Source organism: Fukomys damarensis, unplaced genomic scaffold, assembly GCF_012274545.1.
Source record: "Fukomys damarensis isolate Sample0158 unplaced genomic scaffold, DMR_v1.0_HiC HiC_scaffold_37, whole genome shotgun sequence".
Taxonomy (NCBI): domain Eukaryota; kingdom Metazoa; phylum Chordata; class Mammalia; order Rodentia; family Bathyergidae; genus Fukomys; species Fukomys damarensis.
In genome coordinates, this window is record NW_022900949.1 from 64,511,181 (window position 1) to 64,532,914 (window position 21,734).

The following is a 21,734-nucleotide window of genomic DNA, read 5'->3' on the forward strand; positions in this document are numbered from 1 at the left end:
GATGAATGGAATTGTACTGTTTGCTTTAAATGGACCAATAAACTTAATGGCAGGGGAGGCAAAGCAGCTCATGTCAGTATTTTCTCAGCTTCTCAGCTCACTTGGGAATACTAAAAAAAAAAAAACAGTCAGGACCCTATCCTATGTTCAGCATTTTCTTCATATGTGAAGAGATTCTACGTTAAATTCTATGTTAAAGTAGCTTAGATGTATTAGGCTACATTTATCAAAAACCAATATTGAATGAGATGGATTTAAAAAAAAAATCCTTAAAGGAAAGACTCCTTATTTTCCATTTAATGAGGAAAATGGGAGCAAAAATTCAAGTGTCGATGTCTCTTTCCTGGGAAGAGATTTAGGAAAACATGACTGCTCACTTCTGAACTCTCATCATTTCCTTCTGAAATTAACATAGCATTAGAATCAGATGTTAAAACAAAAGAAAAATTATTTACAAAACTAGGCATTCCTTAAAGACAAAATTTTGCTAACACTTGGAAAACCACACAGATGTTTAAGGGGGAACTGTAATGTTCTTAGTAAAATGAGGACTGAGAAAACCAATACAGCAATATATATATTTTATGTCAAAATGCAGCGAAAGTAGGAGGTGCTGAGACTGCCTGATCCCTGAAGTGAGCAGCTTGGTGGACCCAAGGAGGTTCACCAAGAGATCACGGAAGAACTGAGTTTTGTGAACTAGTTAGCTGTTCTTCGGAGAGCAGTACATCTTGGCAAGCTTAAAGGCAAATGTTTTTTATTTCTTTTAATTAAATAAGCGCGGATGAAGTTAACAGTACAACCAGCCCACTACTCTGTCGTGCAAATCTCGCAGTAACAAAATGCTGTCTCGGAGGTTACACATTGGTCTCCAGTCCCAGCAGACGGCCCATTCTCTCCACGTTCTTGTCGATTGTAGCTTGACATGTTATCTCCTTGGCACACTCCATAGGGAACCAGCCCTTTTCTCCATCTCGAAGTCGTTGCCCCTCGTACCAGCCTGCAAAGAAGAACAGAGTCTGTCTCAAAAAGAAGTTCATCTGGAGGGATGTTTCCGCACCAGGCTCCAAGGAGGAGGGGAGTTCAGCTCGAGGCAGCATCTCTATGCAGGCTGGGTGACAGATGGTGGATGACACAAGGGAGGGGAGAAAGCTCAGAAGTAAGGAGGCTGAGAGCGTGTGTGAATTTGTGTCGAACTGGGGAAGGAGGTTGTTTTGGTAAGGGCAGCAGGGGAAAAAAAAAACAACTCCTTTCGAAAGTGAGAAAGAACTTTTGGAGTTGAGGATGAGATCAATGGAGAAACGAGAAGGAAAGAACACTTCTCTTGGTTCCTTTCAAAAAATACCATGTGACTGAATCACCACTCAAAAGGAAAAGTGTAGGTAAATGAAGAAATGTGTGAAAAACAGGAAACTGAAGGAACGTACAAAAAGAAAAAAGGCAGTGAGGGTAAAAGTTTTCAAATTTACCACATTCCTTAAAACACCTCTGTAAATCATCTGTAGGGCTCTGAAAAGCCTCTGCTTTGGGAAATAAAATCTTGGGAAAGAGGAAAAGAAATAAGAATGCAGAAGAAGTAAACCTAGTCTTAGCGTTGAGAGAACAGGACGTGCGAGATCAAACCGTCAGGATACGGAATATGAGCATCAATGACAAAAGAAGACTTCTTGGGACTATGGTTCTCGCCAGCCACAAGTCCCTGGAAAGAACACATCTACTCACCATCTCCAACACGCTGATAAATGAGCACCACATCTGCCACCTGCAGGGACAGCTCATCTGGTTGCTTGGCTGTGAATGACCTAACGATTTCCACCTGGGTCAGTGCTGTGGAGGCAACGAGACACGCTGAGCTTCCAGTGGAAGGAAAAAGGAACGGAGGAGGAAGAGAAGAGGTACAAAGCAGCAGTGTGCATTGTCTCAGCTTCTGTGCAGTTTGGAGCTGGCACTGACAGATTAAAGTAGCTTTCTGTGAGGAAGATCTTTTTTTAGGAATTCTCTCGTTTGGCTACAAGCTTTAGAATTTTAGAAGCTCAGATTCAAAAGGTCTTTCACGGAGCATGAATACCCTGAATGACAGATTAGATCAACAGTCGTTAGTCGTCCCGCACTGCTGCGGAAGGCAGCTATTCTGCGCTGGGGAAACTGAGGCAAGAAAGAGTAGATGATATGTCGGGCTGTGCAAGTGATAAATCAGTAATATCCAGCTCTCATCCCGAGTGTGCCTCTCTCCTCACCAGCCGCAGTGCATGCCTGCCGGAGTTCAGTAATAACATGTGTGCCCACTGAAAGCTTGCAAGGCATTTTAGACTCCCCTCCAAAATGCTGAGATGTTACATAAAGCAACTTCAGTGACTTCATACTAACACGACTTCTTTATTTTTTAATATAAAATTTTATTTCATGCCAATATCTTTGGCTTTGACTTCAAGAGCTATGATTTTTTTTTGGGGGGGGGTGATATGTCGGGCTGTGCAAGTGATAAATCAGTAATATCCAGCTCTCATCCCGAGTGTGCCTCTCTCCTCACCAGCCGCAGTGCATGCCTGCCGGAGTTCAGTAATAACATGTGTGCCCACTGAAAGCTTGCAAGGCATTTTAGACTCCCCTCCAAAATGCTGAGATGTTACATAAAGCAACTTCAGTGACTTCATACTAACACGACTTCTTTATTTTTTAATATAAAATTTTATTTCATGCCAATATCTTTGGCTTTGACTTCAAGAGCTATGATTTTTTTTTTGGGGGGGGGGTCTGGGGATCGAACTCAAGACCTTGTATTTGCAAAGCAGCTGGCGGCACCACTGATCTAAATCCCCAGCCCAAGGGCTATGATTTTTGAGTGCTCCAAGATAACTAGTTTTGCTGCTCCAACCCTTTGGGTTGATTTTCCAACTAGACTCACTAGGAGTACAATATTAAAGTTAAGGAGACGATAAACACACACAGACACCAACATTTACTGCCACACTCCCTAGTTCTCTGGCAGAAAAAAGAAAACCACTTAAAGGTCAAAGGAATAAGTAAGTAATTTTCTTTAAATTGAAAATTTTCAGACTATAGATGGAAAGAAGGTTTAAATTTGCAGCAACAGCTGCCGCCCACTGATAATAGCTAAAAATTTAAGAACTCTATAGTGAAAGCAAGGCTTTTATTAATGTAATTTATTTTAATCCTCACCATAATCCTACGTTATATATAATGATGTACCTGACTTTCAGATGATTAAACAGCATCAAGAAGGGTAAGCAACAATTTGCCCTGTTTACATAGCAAAGAAGAACTGCACGTTGGACTTGAATTCAGACCCCTGACTTCCAAAGCAGGGATCAGCAGTTCTGCAGTAAGGCTTCCAAGGAAGGAGACCTTGGAAATTTAGGAAGCAAGGACTGTGGTGGTGTCTTCCATCACTACTCCATGTCCAGCAGGGGGCAGAGCCCCTCTACGTCCAGGGAACTTACAGGTTCGGTCTGGAGGCTGCTTCCCACTGCTGTGTCCCAGGGCAGTTATCCAGCGGGCTCGCTCACTCCTAAACACAGAGGTCAGAGTCAGTTCAAAGAGTCAAGGTGTTTAGATATGGAACAGATTATGTCCTGGACACCCAGTGCAAACTTGTTTCCAAAAAAACCGGGGAGAGATCCCAGATCAAGTACAGAACTGTACTCAAAACAAGCATAAGAATAATTTGAAAACAATAGCCTGAGAATAGGCAGAAAATAGGCAGAGAACTATTCATCATGTCAAAAGATTCAAAATAAATTTGGCTAGTTATTGGGTGATGAGATTTCTCATATGACAGTTTTGACATTTAATAAAGTGCTGATGATACTAACATTACAATCACAACAGCTACAGAGCACACTCATAATCTGATGTTTATTCTGTCTCTGTCTCAGGCTGGCCTTGAACTCACTTTGTAGCCCAGTCTGCCCTTGGAGTGATCCCTCTGCCTCAGCCTCCCAACTGCTGGGATTACACACGTGCGCCACCACACTTGGCTTCATGTGTTTAACTTAAAAAAAAAATTTTTTTCATTTTATTTTTATTATCGGGGATCGAACTTTGGACCTTGCACTTGAGAGGCAAACAGCAGAACCACTGACCTAAACCCCTGGCCCAGTAAATTTCATTCCAAAAAAAATCTGGTCGAGCAATCATTCTTCACTCTTTCTCCTCCCCATATACTCAGACCACTTTGCAAAAGGTGATGAATTATATATGTTTACAGTTGCCTCACCTGTTATACAACTAATTTTGAAATTGGTATTCTTTGACTATATTTAAACTGTTCTCAAATGCTTTTTTGTGTGTCTGGTGCAGAGGGTCACATCCAGGGCCTTGCTCATGCTAGGCAAAAACTCTACCACTAAGCTGCATCCCTAACCCTTACATACTTTAAAATGGTATAATAGGTACAGTTCCTATACAAAATATAAGGAGAAAAACCTCCAAGACTTTGTAATAAAACAGTAAGCTCTAATTACAGTGAAAAAAAAATTGATTAAAGGATCCAAAGTTTCGAATAAGCAAGCGCTGCTTCATAATATAATAATCTCATTTCATATTTTGAAGAACCAATACAGTATTAGAATTATAATTAATTTGCACACTCAAGCACATTCACACACTAAAATCACTTCAGAAACATCCATTAAACCCACACTTGTCAGACATCCATTATTTCCCGAAATCCCCCCAAAAGCTGTTTGGAGAGATAATGGGAAGACCAGACAGAAGTCTGAGGTAAGTGACTTCAATCCAGGCCAATTTCCACCTCACTACCCTTCCCTTTGAAGAAGGGACACATTTATGCCCAGTATTTGAAACTTTTCCTTCTTCTAATAGCTGGCATAAATTTAAGTAATCTGTAGGAAAATGGATGTACCCTGAAATCAAACCCACAAGTTTAATTATGGCGTGGTTTCCCTTATATGAGAAACTCAAAGTATAAATAAAGAGCAAAACAAAAGACAGACAACAGGAAATGGATATAGATGATAAGAGATGGACAGAGAGACTGAGGGGAAGGGAAATAAAAATTAAGATGTGTCACATACAGGTAGCAACTCCACACAATAGATGTACTGCAAATCATTATGCATTGCAAACAAGTACTAATAAAGATGAAAACTTAAAACAATTTCCCACACTGCCACATTCAAAAAAATGAAGTTCCTTGTTCCTGTCACTCCATCATGGCTCACTTGCTCTTAATACCAGTTTCCCAGTTATGCCCACTCATTACTGCCATTTAAAGACTTTTTGTTGTTGTTGAGACAATATAACAAAATAAAGTGCGCTTACAAGTGTATGTAGTTCTGTCCCTCCTGACTGACATATACCCAAATGTACATGCTGCCAGTCAAAAACCAACTACTACCAAAGGGTAACTGCTGTTCAGAGTCCCATCACCACAGACGAAGCTAGCCTGCACTGTACCTCAGAAAATGGAATGCTATAGCACACATGCTTTCATATTTGGCTTCTTTTACTCAGTATATCCACTGAGTATTGAAAACACAAGCCTCACTTCCTCCAGGTGGCTACCAGTGATACGTACACCTACACTTTCGTCCTCATCCCAGTCATACAGTCCTGGCCCCAAGGAACCCCTCTGTGTATCTCTCTCACAGCTGGTCAGTGGTAAGCGTTATGAATCCAGGCACCTCATCTGTTTGATTCACTTCGTTAACTCCTGAGCACTAACAATGAACACAGGTCTTAGTAAACATCTGCTAACAAATGAGTGGTAGCACTTATCACACGCTGAACGCTGTCTGTGCTTTCAATTGCCTGCTTCTCCTACCGGGTCACAAACTGTAGCAGGGCAGGAATTAGGCTCTGTTCTAAAGTATAGTATGGAGCCCCTATGTGCTGGGTATGGTATTTAGTAGTTTACAAGCATCATCTCATCTGATCTTTACAACAAACTTGGGAAGAAAATATTGCTATTTGTTCTCCTTTTTTTAAAAGCAGATTTGGAGAAGTAAACACCTATTCCCAGGCAGTGTGGGAACAAGGAGGTAGTGTATCCTAGTAGGTGCCTATAAAATAAAGAGGAAAGGCAACAAGGGTAGAACTGGTATGCCGAAACAAACCTACTTAAAAAATAAGACAAGGCTGGGCCTTGTTAAGCTGGTGTGTCAAGCAGTGATAGGCACAGTTTAATACAGAAACCGATGACACTGTCTTGCTTTTAAAAACTGTCTCCCCCCAGTACCAGGCCAAGTGCTTTGCAGTGATTTTATAACACACGAGTAAAGTACAACTCCCTTTAAAACAATCCCCCTGGCAAAAACTTTAGTCTCTGGTGCCTTTTTGTTGGGATAAGATCTATGTTATACTCAGGCTCATCTGGAATTTCCAAAATACAAAGACAATTGAAGATGAAATAACACTTCACGGACAGAGGAGTTGCTCACAAAGAGGAATCGACATAATCCATTTGTTGCTATGTGCTGACCTGGAGGCAGTTAGGCTCATCCTAGGATTACCAGTGCATCTTTATACAGCCTTCCCAGAGCCCTCTGGAGCAATGTGGAGCCAGATCGTGCACACATGACTTTACAAGCAAAGCCTGACTCTGGTGGGAGTGGCTAGTTTCACCCTGCTGCAATTTGTAGCAATCCAGATGAGATCTCTCATTCTCGTGGCATGCTGCCTGGATGCTAATGGCATCCCTCAGACACAGCAGCCCCTTGCAAGGACTCCAGAGGACAGAACAAGACGCTCCTTGTTGCCCTTGCTGAAAGGAGCCGCTTCTTGAAACTGCTTCAGTTGAGCCAGTCCAACCCCTTCTTAGAAACCAGGGAACCTCACGACTTCCCCTGGGGCTTGTACGAGCCCTGCCAAGTAGCTCCCTCCCACCATGAAGCAGAAAGCATTCTAAAGCAGGGAGACTCACTCACAACAAGACAGAATTCAAATAACAAGAAAAACCAGGGCAGGGGCGCCCCCATTGTTGAATTTAGATACCAAGTCCACCATTCACTGACATCTATCTTGTCCAGGGACATTTTGAGACAATAAAGATGAATTTGGAACCTACCTTACACTCCGCTATGACTTTTCCCTTTTCCCAAAGTGGCAAGATAAGAAATGCTGCACTAATATAAATCACTGTGTGCCACACACCAACTTCCAAGGCTCAACTCGTTCCTTTTTTCAATCAGCATTGAAAAATAGTCTGGAGTTGGAAAGGGAATAAAATGGGGTTCCCTGCTCTTCAGGGAGCAAGGCAGAGAACAAAACACACACAAACCCCAATATAGCCTACAGCATTCTGAGACAGTGTGTTCTGCATGGACTCAGGCGGAGAAGAAAGACTTGGCTGAGAAGTTCTTCACTGTCTGTGGCTGCGGTCCCTCTCCAGTTCTCCGTGCGAAGCAGGAGTGCGGTGCACTAGTACATCAGCCTGCCTCTCCTCTAACGGGGTGGACGAGCACGGCAGGTGTACATTTCATTGCACAGAGTTCAAAGACACAGACAGTCAACTTCTCACTGGATACCAGGCCTCTGCCGGAAAAGACAAACTCGTACTGAGAAAGCGGGGAGCGGGTTTGAGGAAACAGCCAGGACTGATGGTCAGATTTCGCCACTGGCAGGTTGCTCCCGATGTCTCAAAGGAAGAAACCTTAGCTGCTCTTTAGCCTTCATCCAACGGCATTCGTTCAGCTACTGGTACTCCTGTCACTGCCTATAAGTTTCTGTGGTTCTATTAGAAGCTTCCATACCCACAGCCTGTGATAAAAGATAAAATCCATCTGTAGCCAAAAAAGTAGATTGTGAAGATGACTGTTTCTGTCCATTCCTTCATACATTCATTGTAACTAGAGTGGTTTCATAAACTGATCTAAGAAAGAAAATCCACAGGGTTAAAAAAAAGAAGTCACTGGGAATGCCGTAAAGCGAAGCCTCCTAAAGCTGGATGGCAGCTCAAATTACCTAATTTAAAACACCAAACTCAAATATAATATTATTCTTGGTCCCCTGAAAAAGGGTTCTAAAATTTAGAATTTGTGACATGCAAATTATTGCTTGTTTATAGCATCAAATAGCTCTTGAAACCTAAAGCATAGACTGGGATCTTTAGAGTAATCTGAATTGGATCAAATATCTGTGGATAGCTGATTAAAAGACCTCACAGATAAAAGAGATGTATCATTCCCTTCTATTTGACTGAAGTCAATGGTGAGGGTCATACAAATCAAACATTGCTTGGACTTAGATTCTAGATTCAACAAGGGGGAAAAAAAGCTGTCACTTGAAATAAATACATTTTTTCCATATAATTAATTTTCTCTGTGTTGCAATTTTTCTTAAAGAATGGAGTATATGATTGTGACTGAGATAGGATTTCAAATTTTATTCCAACCCATTTACTTCCTGTTGTTAATTAATCATTAACAGAAGCAGGAAGAGCACATAGGCTCCCTGCAGACAATGCCCCTTTATCAGAAGGCCTAGGAACTGCACGTCTGGAGGGCGGACAGCACCAATCACATCAGGCTCCCAGCCGGCTAAGAAAGAAACACTTGAAGGAGCGTCTGTGAATGTGGTTAAAGGCGATTCTATCCTACAGTTACATATAACAGGTGAAGAAAGTTTGTGTTCATCCCTGCACAAGACCTAGACACCTCACCATGGTATGCAGCGGACCCAAATAACAGTCAAATCCTCCTGGAAACCAAGGACACTAGGAGCCACGGTGGCTTGCTGTGCGTGTCAGCTGCAGCTGCCTGAGCTTCATTTTAAGGAAGGCAGACAAAGGGGATTCTCCCGGTCCCACATTCCTCTTGTAAAGCCCATGACAGTAATAAAACATTCTCCCTTTGACTTTTTCTAAAAGGTAAGCTTTTGCATTTTTCACAGACTATTGTGTCACGGGTAGTACAATGATTTAAGATCTGTGACAGGCAAACAAACATAACCCAGTATATATGGCTCAGATGCTCATCCTACAAATTGCTTAAAAATGTTCTTAATAGCAAAAGTTAAAAAAAAAAACAAAAAACAAGTAGAATTTGAGCCAGGTGTGAAGGTACGTGTCTGTAATTCCAAGACTGAGGCAGGAAGGTGGAAAGTTTGAAACCAGCTTGGGCCACTAAGCAAGGCTTAGTGTCTTAGCTGTCTTTTTTTTTTTTTTCCTCTTTTTTCTTTGGTATTGTTTTGTTTTTGAGACAGGACCTCACTATGCAGTTTGGGCTAGCCTTGAAGTCACTGTGTAGCCCAGGCTGGCCTGAAATTCACCTCAATCCTCTTGTCTGAGTGCTGGGGTTAGGTGCATTACTACACCCGGAAGCAAACAAACAAACAAACAAAAACAAACATGGCTAAGGAGGCTAAGGATGTAGCTTAGTGAAAAGGCCCCGGAGTTCAACCCCCAGTACTGCATGGTGAGAATATAAAAACAAATGAAATTTAGAGAAAAGTAGTGCCAGCAGCAATAAAAAAGGGCAGTGAAAACTCACAGGGCAGGATTTCTCTACATGCACCTACCACCTTACCATCATTTGGATATAGAAAAGCTAACTGATTAATTTGGGCTCAATCACAAAAACAGTTGTTGGGGACCGGCCATGTACAAAGCCCTCCCTTCCACAAAGAAAAGATGAGACTGTTGAAGGGACCCTGCTGGGGAGAAGGAGGATGCAGCACTGACCAGAGAAGACTTGCGCAGCAAGCAGGGGGAGATGATGCATCTCTTCAGACAGAGAAAGCATTAAAATAGCACAGAAGCCAAGTCAGTGGCACAACCGCAGCAGTGCGCTGCTGTTAAGGAAACTGGCAGGTAGTGCGGCTGACTGGTTTCAGAGGGGCTGCATTTCTGAAGCGCACAGGAGAGGAACGGCTCCAGCCGTGGGAGGGAGGCTAAGTGGGCGCAGAGGAGAGGCTGACAGGGCAGGAGCTCGGTGTGGGGGTGGAGGAATCTACTGGTTGTCAGCTTCTCTGTAAGACTAAAATCTGTTACTAGAAAGAGCGCTAGACTGTCAGGAAGGTTGGGTTCCAGCTTTGGCAATAACTCACTTCCTGTGTGACTTCAGGCAAATCTCTTCACCTCTGTGTCTCCTTTTACATCAGAGGAAAACTGTTTCATTAATTAATTTTTATACTACATGTGTACCATAGCGTTGAGGTCACACATATCTGATTAACTAAAGAAGATACTTTCAAGAGTGAAAGAGTGCTACTCACCATTTCAGCAGGACAACGGACACGAACTCGAACTGCTGATTCTGGGGAACCTGAGATGTTCGCTTGCCTACACGTCCTTCAGTTCGGAAGGAACACCTCTGGATTCCTTTTCCCTTCCAAAGCTGACCAACCAGTGCCTGGCCCATCCAGATGTTACTTACTTTCAGTGAACATTCCCGAATTTTGTATGATCTGTTGACCTTGTGCCTAACAGCTGCCCCTATCCTACTACTGATTTTGCATTCTATACTGTTTTCAGGTAGCTTTCTTCTCTACTAGCACAGTTTTCAAAGGAAGTAACCATTTATGTATGAACCCCATTTTTTTCAGGTGAAAGAACTGGTAGCCAAAGGTAAGCGTGACTGGTCTGGAGTTCTGCAGTGACTCAAAGCCACAAGGGGAGTATGAATCTCATTTTCTCAACAGATTGTCAATGGATCACATTCACCAAATAAGACATAAAAGAAAGCAAATCTGAAAACCACAAACTAATCTATACATTTCACAAATCTTGGAAGGAACATGTTCTTTACAGATGCAAACTGCTCAAACTTGGAAGACCTACACCATAAATAAAAGATAAATATTTGAGGAGATAATAATTTTGATCTGATTTAAACATTATGCATGCATCAAAAATTATACAATACCTCAATATGTATAATTTTTTTGTATCAGTCAAAAAGACAAAAGAAACTAGGCAGCCCAGAACTGCCTGACAGATATCTGATCACATCATACAACAATTCGCTAGGTTTTTAAACAGCCAATTGTTTTTTCAAGGAAAGCTCAGCTTAGCTGTCATATATTTTCTTTCAACATCAATGCTATTTTCTGTCCTACACGCTTTTCCATTTATTTGCTTTTCAACTGTAATTGAGGACAGAGGGGGAGGAAGAGAACAACAGATCACTCCTTCTGTACCCGGAGCCCTCCACTTCTCTGCCCGCCCTGGAATGTTCCCTTGGTATTAATTAAAGAACTACAGATATGAGTCATACCCATGGGCTTATGGGTGACATAACTAAATATTCTGAGAATATGTCTGATTAAGGGAATGAACAGCTTTTCAGACCATGGCAAGAGCAAAAGGCAAGAGGGTAAAACTCGCCACAGAATGTCCCAGGACAGGATCTAGCCTTGGTGTTCAAAGAACTGCACATATTCACTTCCTTGGAACAGTCTAAGAAACAAGTGGCAGAGACTTCATAAATTATGAATGCGACGGGAAAAGCTCCTCTATGCTGGCTAGGCCTGAATAAAGAACAATCCTTGTAAAGAGGGAAAAGAGGAAAACAAGGCAAAACTAAGAACACGTTCACCATATTACTGTCTGTAACAGAAGAAGGGAGCCTCTAGTTTCTCGGAGTTCGCTAGTATGTCTGGATAAACACTAATCTCCAAAGTGGTGAAGCTTTCTTGCCCTTAGAGTCACATAAAATCCAAAGACACAGAAAGTTAATATGGCGTGGCTTCCCTCATATGAGAAATTCAATTACTAATAATTTAAGGGTAAAATAAGGCAGGTTTTTCATAGTGGGGGGAATGGGAGACAGTGAGAGAGAAGGGAAAGGGAGGGAAGGGGCATCAAGAATGACTCGGACACGTTATATGCATAAGTGCTCATCTCCCCAATGAATGTCATGTATTACAAACATATACCAGTAACAATGTTACAGCTGTCCTCAGGGCGTCGGTTCTGTGTGGTGGTGGAATCTCGTTGCTTGCGGGCCTGTGTGTGCGGTGCGGACATGGCCTCGAACGACTATGCCCAACAAGCAACCCAGAGCAATGGGGCCTCCCCCAGCCAAGCTGGGCAGGGCTACTCCCAGCAGAGCAGTCAGCTCAGTGAACAGCAGAGTTACTGGAGACTACGGTTCTTCCTCGGACAGACTCAGGACACCGGCTACGGCACTCCGTCAGCTCCAGGGTTACGGCTCCACTGGCGGCTACGGAAGTAGCCAGAGTTCCCAGACGTCTTACGGGCAGCAGTCCTCTTACCCTGGCTATGGACAGCAATCGGCTCCACGCAGCACCTCTGGAAGTTATGCTAGCAGTTCTCAGAGCACCAGTTATGGGCTATGGCCAACAGTCTGGCTATGGTGGACAGCAACAGAGCTATGGGCAGCAGCAAAGCTCCTGTAACCCCCTCAGGGCTATGGACAAGGAACCATTACAACAGAGGCAGTGCAGGTGGTGGAGGGGGTGGTGGAGGCGACTACGCATGGCCAAGACCAGCCCTCCATGAGTGGTGGCGGTGCTGATGGCAGTCGGGACCAAGGTGACGGAGGTGGAGGCTGCGGGGGAAGCCGACAAGACCACGGGGGCCAAAGCAGGGGTGGTGGCGGTGGTTACAACCGCAGTGGTGACTATGAACCCAGAAGTCGTGGAGGTGGCTGTGGAGGCAGGGGAGGCGTGGGAAGAAATGACCATGGTGGCTTTCATAAATCTGGTGGCCCTCGGGACCAAGGATCACCTCATGATTCTGAACAGTGTAATTCAGACAACAACACCATCTTTGTGCAAGGGCTGGGTGAGAACTTTACAATTGAGTCTGTGGATGATTACTTCGAGCAGACTGGCATTATCAAGACCAGTAAGAAAACTGGACAACCCATGATTAATTTGTACACACAGAGGGAAACTGGCAAGCTGAAGGGAAAGACAAGTCTCATCTGATGAGCCCCGCTTCTGCTGAAGCAGCTATTGATTCGTAAAGGATTCTCTGCGAATCCTATAAAAGTCTCATTTGCTACCCATTGAGCAGACTTCAATCGAGGTGGTAGCAATGGCTGAGAAGGTCAAGGGAGAGGAGGACCCATGGGCCGTGGAGGCTACGGAGGTGGTGGCAGTGGAGGACAGCAGCGAGCTGGGGACTGGAAGTGTCCTAATCCTACATGTGAGAACGTGAACTTCTCTTGGAGAAATGAATGCAACCAGTGTAAGGCTCCTAAACCAGATGGGCCACCGGGGTTAGGGTTGTTATTCTCCAGTGGCTGATCCAATGTGACATGGGAACCTTGGCAGATGAAGGTAGAAGACAGATACAGAAGCCCCCAGGGGGCAAAAAATCAGGGAGTGTTCTTTCCTTCCACACTCCGCTTCCTGAACCAACATGGTGACTGTCCATGAGTACTACAAGAGGTGGTTTCCAGTTTTCAAACAAATAAACCGGTTGGCTATCTCAGAACGGATGGAATCACTAGAATGCACCTAGAACGAAATGCCCTTCCCCTCATCCAGTGTGCAGATGGACAGCAGTCACTGCTGGTGAGAAGCAGACTCACACAGAGCCGGTTTGTTCTGCTCAGACTCTGGCTTGGTTTACCAGCAGCTTTTCCTAAATGTAGTAGTATCTCACTGTGCAATCTCTGGCCTTTCTTTTTGAGAGCAGGTGACTGAGAAATAACTTCAAATCCATTATCTAAGACAACTTATACCTTGGGATCAAACCACCAGTTGAATCACATTCCGTTAAGGCTGATGAGTCATATTTTGTCAAAAACTACAGAATGATTTTAAAGCATTCTGTTAAAAAAAAACACACTAACATATGCACAATCAGGACTCCTAGGGGCAGAAGATAACAAATCCATCTCTCCAAATGTTGAGGACCACAACGAAAAGAACAGCAACTGTTCACAACACCTCGATGCCATGCTTGGCACAGGTCATACTCAACAACAACAAAATAGTGGCTACTGTTTCTAAAAAGTCTGCAGACAGAGGACAGTGAGGCAAGAGGAGGTGGCCAGCGTTCTAAAACCCTTTCTCTTCGCATACTCACTGTGTCTCTGCCCCTAGCAGCATTTCCACTTTCTCATTCGCATGGTTATTCAGGACTGTCAGAATAAAGAGATGACTGGCTGAGCTCTGTCTCGAAGAAAGCATCGTGGAACTGTTCTTCCCTGGAGAGGAATTAAGCTCTTCATTGTCACAAGATTCCACCAAGAGCTGATCTCTTAAGGAATAATCATTGACATTGTAGCTTTCTTCACTGTAGAGAAAAAGGGAAAGAATATATCACTTACTCAGCAGGTAAAGCAACAACATTGTCAGTTTTCAAGTCACATTCTGGAAGAATGGGCAAGGAGAGAGCAGGGAGAGAGTGACCTATTTCCAATACAGACTGGAATCTGAATTATATTTACTGATTATGGGTCAAGGTCACCTCCCCCAATTAAAGCTATTAGTTGCTTTATTGATATGACATACTAAATTGACTCTCGGGTTAAAGTAATATTTAAAAATACTAAGCCACTAATTCAGTCGACACTGACCTGGAACTGTTGCATCAAGGGAGACTTGCATGGCTCCTGCTAATGTTCACACATGCACATCTCCCCACATTCACACAGGGAATAAAGAAGGAACTGCAAACCTACTCGTGCTCTGGCAACAAGGCTGCACCCCGGCCTCAAAAAGAGCCTGCAGAGGAGAGGTCTGCCTGTTTGCCCAGCCCACCCGTCTCCCACACGCACAGCCTCACCACCTGTTTCAGAAACCACCCACGATTAATTCCGCTATGTGTCCATCTGTTCAAGCCAGGACCCCTTCACTCCCCGAGAACAGTGGCAGCAAACCCAAGGCACAGGGGTTGTTTTTCTTGTAAGACAAAAGCTATTAATGCATAAGTTGTTTTCTCTAAACCAAACCCTCAGTATTTGGTTTTGGTTGCAGTGTTGGTACGTTGCGATAAACAAGTGGGGTTGGGGTTACTGTCTGAACACTCATTGTTAAGTGTGTGTGTGTGATGGGGAGGTACTGGGGATGGAACCTAAGTGCGCCTACAACTAAGATACAACCCCAGCCCTTCTTTTTTCACCCTCTGACAGGTTCTGAGTTGTCCAGCTTAGTCTCAAACTTGCCATTCTCCTGCCTCCTGAGTAGCTGGGCTTACAGGCATGGGTCCCTGCAGATGTCTTGCCTTCGTCCTCACTACGAACGCACCTAACCTGCCCCACCCTTTTCAGCTCTTCAGATGGCTCCTAAACACCTCCCGGAATGTCCTATGGCAGTGCCCCTCCTTTAGGGGATCCAGTAAAATCTCCTAAATCCTCAGTCTCTGAACCTTCCCGTTCCTTCTTCTAATTAGTAAATGTCTTCTAATAGAACCCGGCTCTCTCTGGGACACTGTGCCCCGGAAAGGCTCTCTGCCTGTTTGCTTTCGCTCCTGTTTCTACATGATGAACTTCCTCCTCCCAAACGGCCTGAGCTTTGAAACTTGAGCGATCTGTTCTATCTCACAATCGTCGTTATGCCCACTCCTAAAACACTCCCATCATTCCTTACCTGTTTTGGTCCATTTCCAGTTAGAGGATCCTTCCGTTACCCTGCTGTCTCAGTTTCCCGACTTCATCTTCCCCAATGATCTTTTCCTCTGCCCTGCCTCAACCACCGATTCACGGTCATGCCTCAGACTCGGTCACTACCACCATCCACAACCTCTCTATAATCCTAAGGTGAAGCACACATCTTGGGCCCGGGATTTAGCTCAGTGGCACTGTGCCTGCCTCCCAAGCACAAGGTCCTGAGTTCAATCCCTGGTACAAAACAAACAAACACAAAAAACCCAAACAAACCACACTATGCGCTTCCCAGCAACCCATCTCTCTGACCCACCTTCTCGAATCCTAAATCCCAACAATTACTTAACCCATTAGTTCCTTCTGTTCATTAACTCTACTCCTTTAAGGATAGGGCCCCATAAATCTCTCATCTGCTGGTTCACATATTCTGTTACCCAGCTTGGATTTCTTGGCAGCTCATTATAATCACTTGCACACATGCCCATTTCTTTTGTTGTGTTTGTTTAGCAAACCCCAAACCTGATTAGATACAACTCACTTTTAACAACTCACTTTTCTGCCTCCTTGCAGCTGAACTTCGAAGTGCTCAATAAGTAACTATTAAATAAATGTTGAATAAGCAATAAACTAATATATTCTAAGAACATTAAATAATTACCTTGTGTAACAATAAATGTAAATATCTGAACTCAGAGAACCTAAGAAAAAAGAAAATCCCTTGGCTCCAGCCAAATATGCTGGGAACTTCAGAACAAGCCTTTTTGTTTAAGATTTTGGGGATTTAAAAAAATCTAGTGGTGGAAATTTGCCTATCAACCACTCCCATGTAACTCTCCTTGAAAAATTAAAATGTTTTCTAAAACTTAGTTTGATAGATTCTCCCCTCACAAAACAGCAAATACAAGTATCTTCTGTAAAAGCAAAATACTGCCTTCAGATCAAACCTATGTGTTGCTAGGGTAATAATCTGGGTTAATTCAAAGTTCACTTGACAAGATTACATTCACAGTTCTTCCTGAGTCTGCTGAGACCAGCACATCCAAACCCAGGAGGTATGAAATGCTTTCCATATCAAAATGCGATGCACCAAGGCACAGATGAAGTTTAGTAAAGGCGGAAGTAGGTAATACACTTTATAAACACACATGATTTTATTTTAAAACAACTATAGAATTCTGGATAGATGGCAGACTGTTCAGCAACAAGTCAGCCTCTCCAAGATTTAGAATCCAGACACTGGAAAACAACAACTTGGGGAAGTAAAAAAGGAGGGAGGTGGATCCTTGGGATCTAGCAATGATCTGAAGGGAAAACTGGAACCTATAGGGAAACTGAACAGACAGAATACAACACAGAAAAAGGAAGAGACAATTTGCACTTTCTCCCCAGTTCTTGGCTCATGGCAAAAGAAAGGAAGATCTAACCTACTGAGACACAGTGGAAGTGGGAGACTCCCGAGGCCTTTGGGCAGATAAACAACAGTAGAACGAACAAAGCAGTGGATGCTGTGCACTTCAGCAGCTGTGACTCCAGTATGGGTGTCTGATACGTCCCCTGGAAAGAGTGCCTGGTTGGACGCCATTTTAGGGAGGGTCTAACTAAACCTGGGACTCAGCTGTGGGTTTGCTTCATCTCAGGGCTCCCAGTGTTAAACTCTCACAGTGACTGGATAAAGGACAACCAAGGCAGATGTCCACGGTCAAGGAGCTGTGGTCAGCCTGGCAAGAGACACCCAGACTGTTACAAACTAAACAACAACTAAACAAACCCCACCTCCACGACCGGAAGCCAGGTTCAACTCAAATTTCTGTGGAAATTAAAGCCCAACAGTCGGCATCCCACCTGCCGATTTGCTGGGATTATCCAGCATGGACTTGGCCTCTGACTTCCTCCCTTGTCTACCAGTGTTAGTGAGGACATGCTCTGAACTGGACACTAGCACGAAACGGTAGATTCCAGAAGACAAGCACAGGCTTGAAATCACCAAGCAATTTCCTTTTTTTTTTCTTTTGATCTTTTTTTGGTTGTTGTTCATTTGGTTTTGTTAAAATTGTGTGTGTGTGTGTGTGTGTGTGTGTGAATATGAACATTGTTTTTAGTTTTTTTGTTTCATTCTGTTTTTTGTTTCCTCCCTTCCTGTCTTCTTCACTGGTTTCCTGAGGCTTGGGTAATCCTCCTCTGTTCTTCAGCCTTGCTTCTAATTTCTTTTTCTTCTTTCATTTCTCTATTTCTTCTTCTTCTCCTTTTAAAAATTTTCTCTCCTTAGGGTTAAATGGCTCTATTGAGTAGATATTTACTGTATATAATTTTCTGATTTGTCTTAGATTTTGTAACATAACTATAAATCCTGTACCTAGGGCTAAAGATGGCAAATTATTAATTACCACAGTCTGTCATTTTCCAGTCTGTGTTTAATGCTATTGTTATTACTGATTGTACTACTTTAGCCAAAGTGACATAGTTGTCGTGATGAATTGATCTTCTTTGTATGCCTATACCTAGATTGTCTTGGGGGTCATAAACAATAATACAGCCATTGCCAAAAACCTGGGTGCTAGGCCAAGCAGGATGCAATCTTTCATTCATAATAAATAGAAGGATCCTGGGACACACTCCAAAGCCAAAAGCCAGGTATGCGTAGAAGACATCTCTGAAAAATAATCATTTCCTTGAGGTCTGGATACTAGTAATAAAGCTACTAACAAGCAATTAATAAGCTTCAGTGAAGAAAAAAATTAAAAAATAAATGAAATGAGAAAACATGGAATGAAGATGCAATTCGACACTCCCAACTTGCCCAAGGAGGGACTGAGGTAAAAGAAACCAAAAGTCACCTAACTGAACTTTCTGAAATGGTAATAGTGGAAGCAACAAAATACAGCAGATTATAATTACACAGATAATTAAAGAGATGATAACCATAATGAAAAAAAATGGTTAGAGAAATCTACTGGAGTAGATACAGATAAAAAATAGAGGAGCTATTCAGAAAAACCATGAATGCCCAACATAGGAAAGAACTGGATGCCATATCAGATTCAAACAGATGCCCAGGAGAATAAAAATTCTATTGAAAGTGCCTGCAGCAGAATCAACCAATGTGAAGATAGAGTAACAGGGCTGGAAGACAGGGTTGTGGTTGATCATCAAATGAAGAACTTCTTAAATATAATAAAGGACCACACATACACACAAAATCAATACAGCTTCTAGATGATGCAAAGAAGAACAATATAAGATTAATTGGAATCAATGAAAAATTAGAAGAGAGCACAAAGGATACACTTTTCAAGCATGGAAAAAGAATCTGGCATAAAGATAAATGAAGCATATAGAACTCCAAGTAGCACTGATCAGAAAAAATCCATAACAACATGAGGATCAATGCAACAGAACAGAAAATACAGAAACAACTCCAAGCACACTCAAATATCTTATCTTTAACAAAGGGTTCAAATACCTTCACTGGAAGAAAGACGGACTGTTTAATAAATGGTGCTGGAAAAGCTGGCTTTACACCTTCTGAAGACTGAATGTAGACCCATAACTCTCACCATGCACTAAACTAAAAGTGAAATGGATCAAAGATATAAACATTAAAGCAGAAAGACTTAATCTGCTGGAAAACAGAATAGGTAAAACCTTGAAGACATAGATGTAAGCAAAATCATACAGGAAATACTACAAAGAATCAACAACTGGTATCACATCAAATTTAAAAGCTGTTGAACAACGAAAGAAACCACCAACAGAGTGAAGATATTACCCACAGAATGGGAAGAAACTCTTTACCAGCTTCTCTTTGACAAAGGACTAACATGCAGAATATATAAAGAAAAAAAAAATCAGGCCTCTCAAATTTAGAGACTCAATTAAAAAGTGGGCATTTAAAATGAAGACACTTTTCAGATGAAGTACAAATATTAAATAAATATATGAAAAAATGTTGAACATCACTGTTCATTCGAGAAATATGAATTAAAACAACACTGAGATTTCATCTCATCAGAAAGAATGGTGATCACCAAGAAATCAATAACAAGTGCTGGTGAGATTGTAGGGAAAAGGAACTCTTTCCATTGTTAGTGGCAGTGTGATTTGATTCAACCACTATGGAAATCAGGAAAGAGATTCTTCAAAAAACTAAAACCAGAGATTTGATTCGATCCAGCTGTGTCCCTCCTAGGTATCTTCCCAAAATAGTTAAAAGCACCATACCACAGTGATATATGCATAGCCATGTATGCAGCAGCACAATTTATAGTAGCTAAAACTTGGAAATAGCCCATCTGTCTACTGACAGGCAAACGGATAAAGAAAACGCAGTATGTATATACAATGGAGCACCACTTTGCCGTAAAGAAGGATAAACTTGAGTCATTTTAGGTATATGGATGACCTGTAGACCATAATGTTAAGTGAAATAACCAGGTACACAAATTCAAATATCATATTATTTCTCTTACTTGAGAAAACAAAGAGTAAATAAGGAGCAAACAAAGGATAGATAATGGGAAACAGGAAGAATGTGTTCAAATGGGAAGGGCAAGAGGGAGGGGGGGAAGAGGGATATAAAGAAAACGCAGTATGTATATACAATGGAGCACCACTTTGCCGTAAAGAAGGATAAACTTGAGTCATTTTAGGTATATGGATGACCTGTAGACCATAATGTTAAGTGAAATAACCAGGTACACAAATTCAAATATCATATTATTTCTCTTACTTGAGAAAACAAAGAGTAAATAAGGAGCAAACAAAGGATAGATAATGGGAAACAGGAAGAATGTGTTCAAATGGGAAGGGCAAGAGGGAGGGGGATGGAAGAGGGAAGGAAGGAAAAAGTTATAAACAAGAATGGAAGGGGAAAATGGAAACAAAGCCTTTGTGAAGGGGGGGAAAGAAAGACTGAAGCGAGGAAAGGGGAATGGGAAAAAAAGAAAAATTAAGATGTAGTATGTACGAGTACAAATTCCCTATGAGGAATGTGATTAAGATGTATGGCAAATATATACTAATAAAAACAAATAAAAGACTGTATTTCCTAGAAACAAAGCAGTCAATTCTTAGCAGAGAAGAAAGCACTGAGGATATCTCAAACACACATTTAACAGCTCAACAGCCCTAGACTTAAGATAAAACACACACACACACACACATACACACACACACACACACACACACACGAACAAAAGCAAAATCTCACCAAATATCAAAAACTAGGTAAAAGTAAGTAAAAAAGCATAACCAGGAATTCCTTGATACAATCTTCTCTCTCCACTTCTGGTCCAAATCACAAGTTATAATGACTCATTAGTCAAAAGCACTATTTGTTAAAAATAATACTTCAAGCGGAGAAATTAAGCAGCCTAATACTGTGAATGTGAGACATTTAAAGTAGACCTTAAGTGCTATATGCATAGGTATTGAAGGTATTTCCAAAGAAATGAGTCAAAGCTATGTACAGGCTCTTGTCATTCAAGATGACTCATGTTCTAAAGCATCTTCAACATAAAACTGATGGAGGAATCATACGCAACAGGGCAAGCCTTTGCCCACCCACAGGTTTTTCCCATAAAATACTGTTCCAGAAATGTAGCCATTTGTGCTGCATGGTGTGCCTGCCTAATGTATCAAACCATTCTTCTTTATTTTTTTTCTAGTACCTGGAGTCCAACTCAGGATCTTGCACTCACCAGGCAGGCACGGTGCCACTGAGCTACTCCCCAGACTCTGTTAAAGTATTCTGTAGCCGTGTGAGCTGCAGATGTTCCTACCAGATGTTTTGGGAATGTTCTATAACTCAGCCCTATCACTTCTGCCAGTGTGTGTGGGCCCAATCTCACTACCCCATAAATTATACAAAGCTGCTTCCATTTCAACTTGGGGTTCAGAATTCAGAGGGGTAAACTCCTTTTAGCCAGGAGGCTAATAAAATTTTTCTCCATCTCTTTGAGTAACTTTCGGATTCTCGAGTCTTCAAATTGCTGGACCTGTGAGTTCTTGAGTTGTAAGCATTTGAGTTGTAGCACTTGGCTATGACACTGAGCTGTTCCATTTTGCCACAACGAAATGGCTTCATCTATTAGGTTATTTCTGATACAATTTCAACACCAAGAGTTAAAGAAAACAAGTTAAATTTTTTATTTTTCTCTTAATCTTCAGAGTTCACGTTTTCACTAGTGTTTACCTGAGGACAAACAACTCCAGGTAACCTATTTATTCACTGCT

At 42.2% G+C, this 21,734-nt stretch overlaps 1 protein-coding gene and 1 pseudogene across 1 annotated transcript in view; one reads left to right on the forward strand and one right to left on the reverse strand.

Annotated features, from left to right (window-relative positions):
• Positions 1 to 24: 24 nt before the first annotated feature.
• Arhgef26 (Rho guanine nucleotide exchange factor 26) overlaps positions 25 to 21,734 on the reverse strand; it is a 119,920-nt gene continuing 98,210 nt past the window's right edge. Inside the window, exons 11-14 of the mRNA XM_010636892.1 lie at positions 13,982 to 14,191; positions 3,462 to 3,529; positions 1,723 to 1,827; positions 25 to 1,000 (exon numbers count right to left, since the gene is read on the reverse strand). Coding sequence (XP_010635194.1) covers positions 858 to 1,000; positions 1,723 to 1,827; positions 3,462 to 3,529; positions 13,982 to 14,191 — 526 coding nt within the window. The 3' untranslated portion in view covers positions 25 to 857. The remainder of the gene's footprint in view (positions 1,001 to 1,722; positions 1,828 to 3,461; positions 3,530 to 13,981; positions 14,192 to 21,734) is intronic.
• On the forward strand, positions 11,946 to 13,194 carry LOC104871063 (annotated as a pseudogene).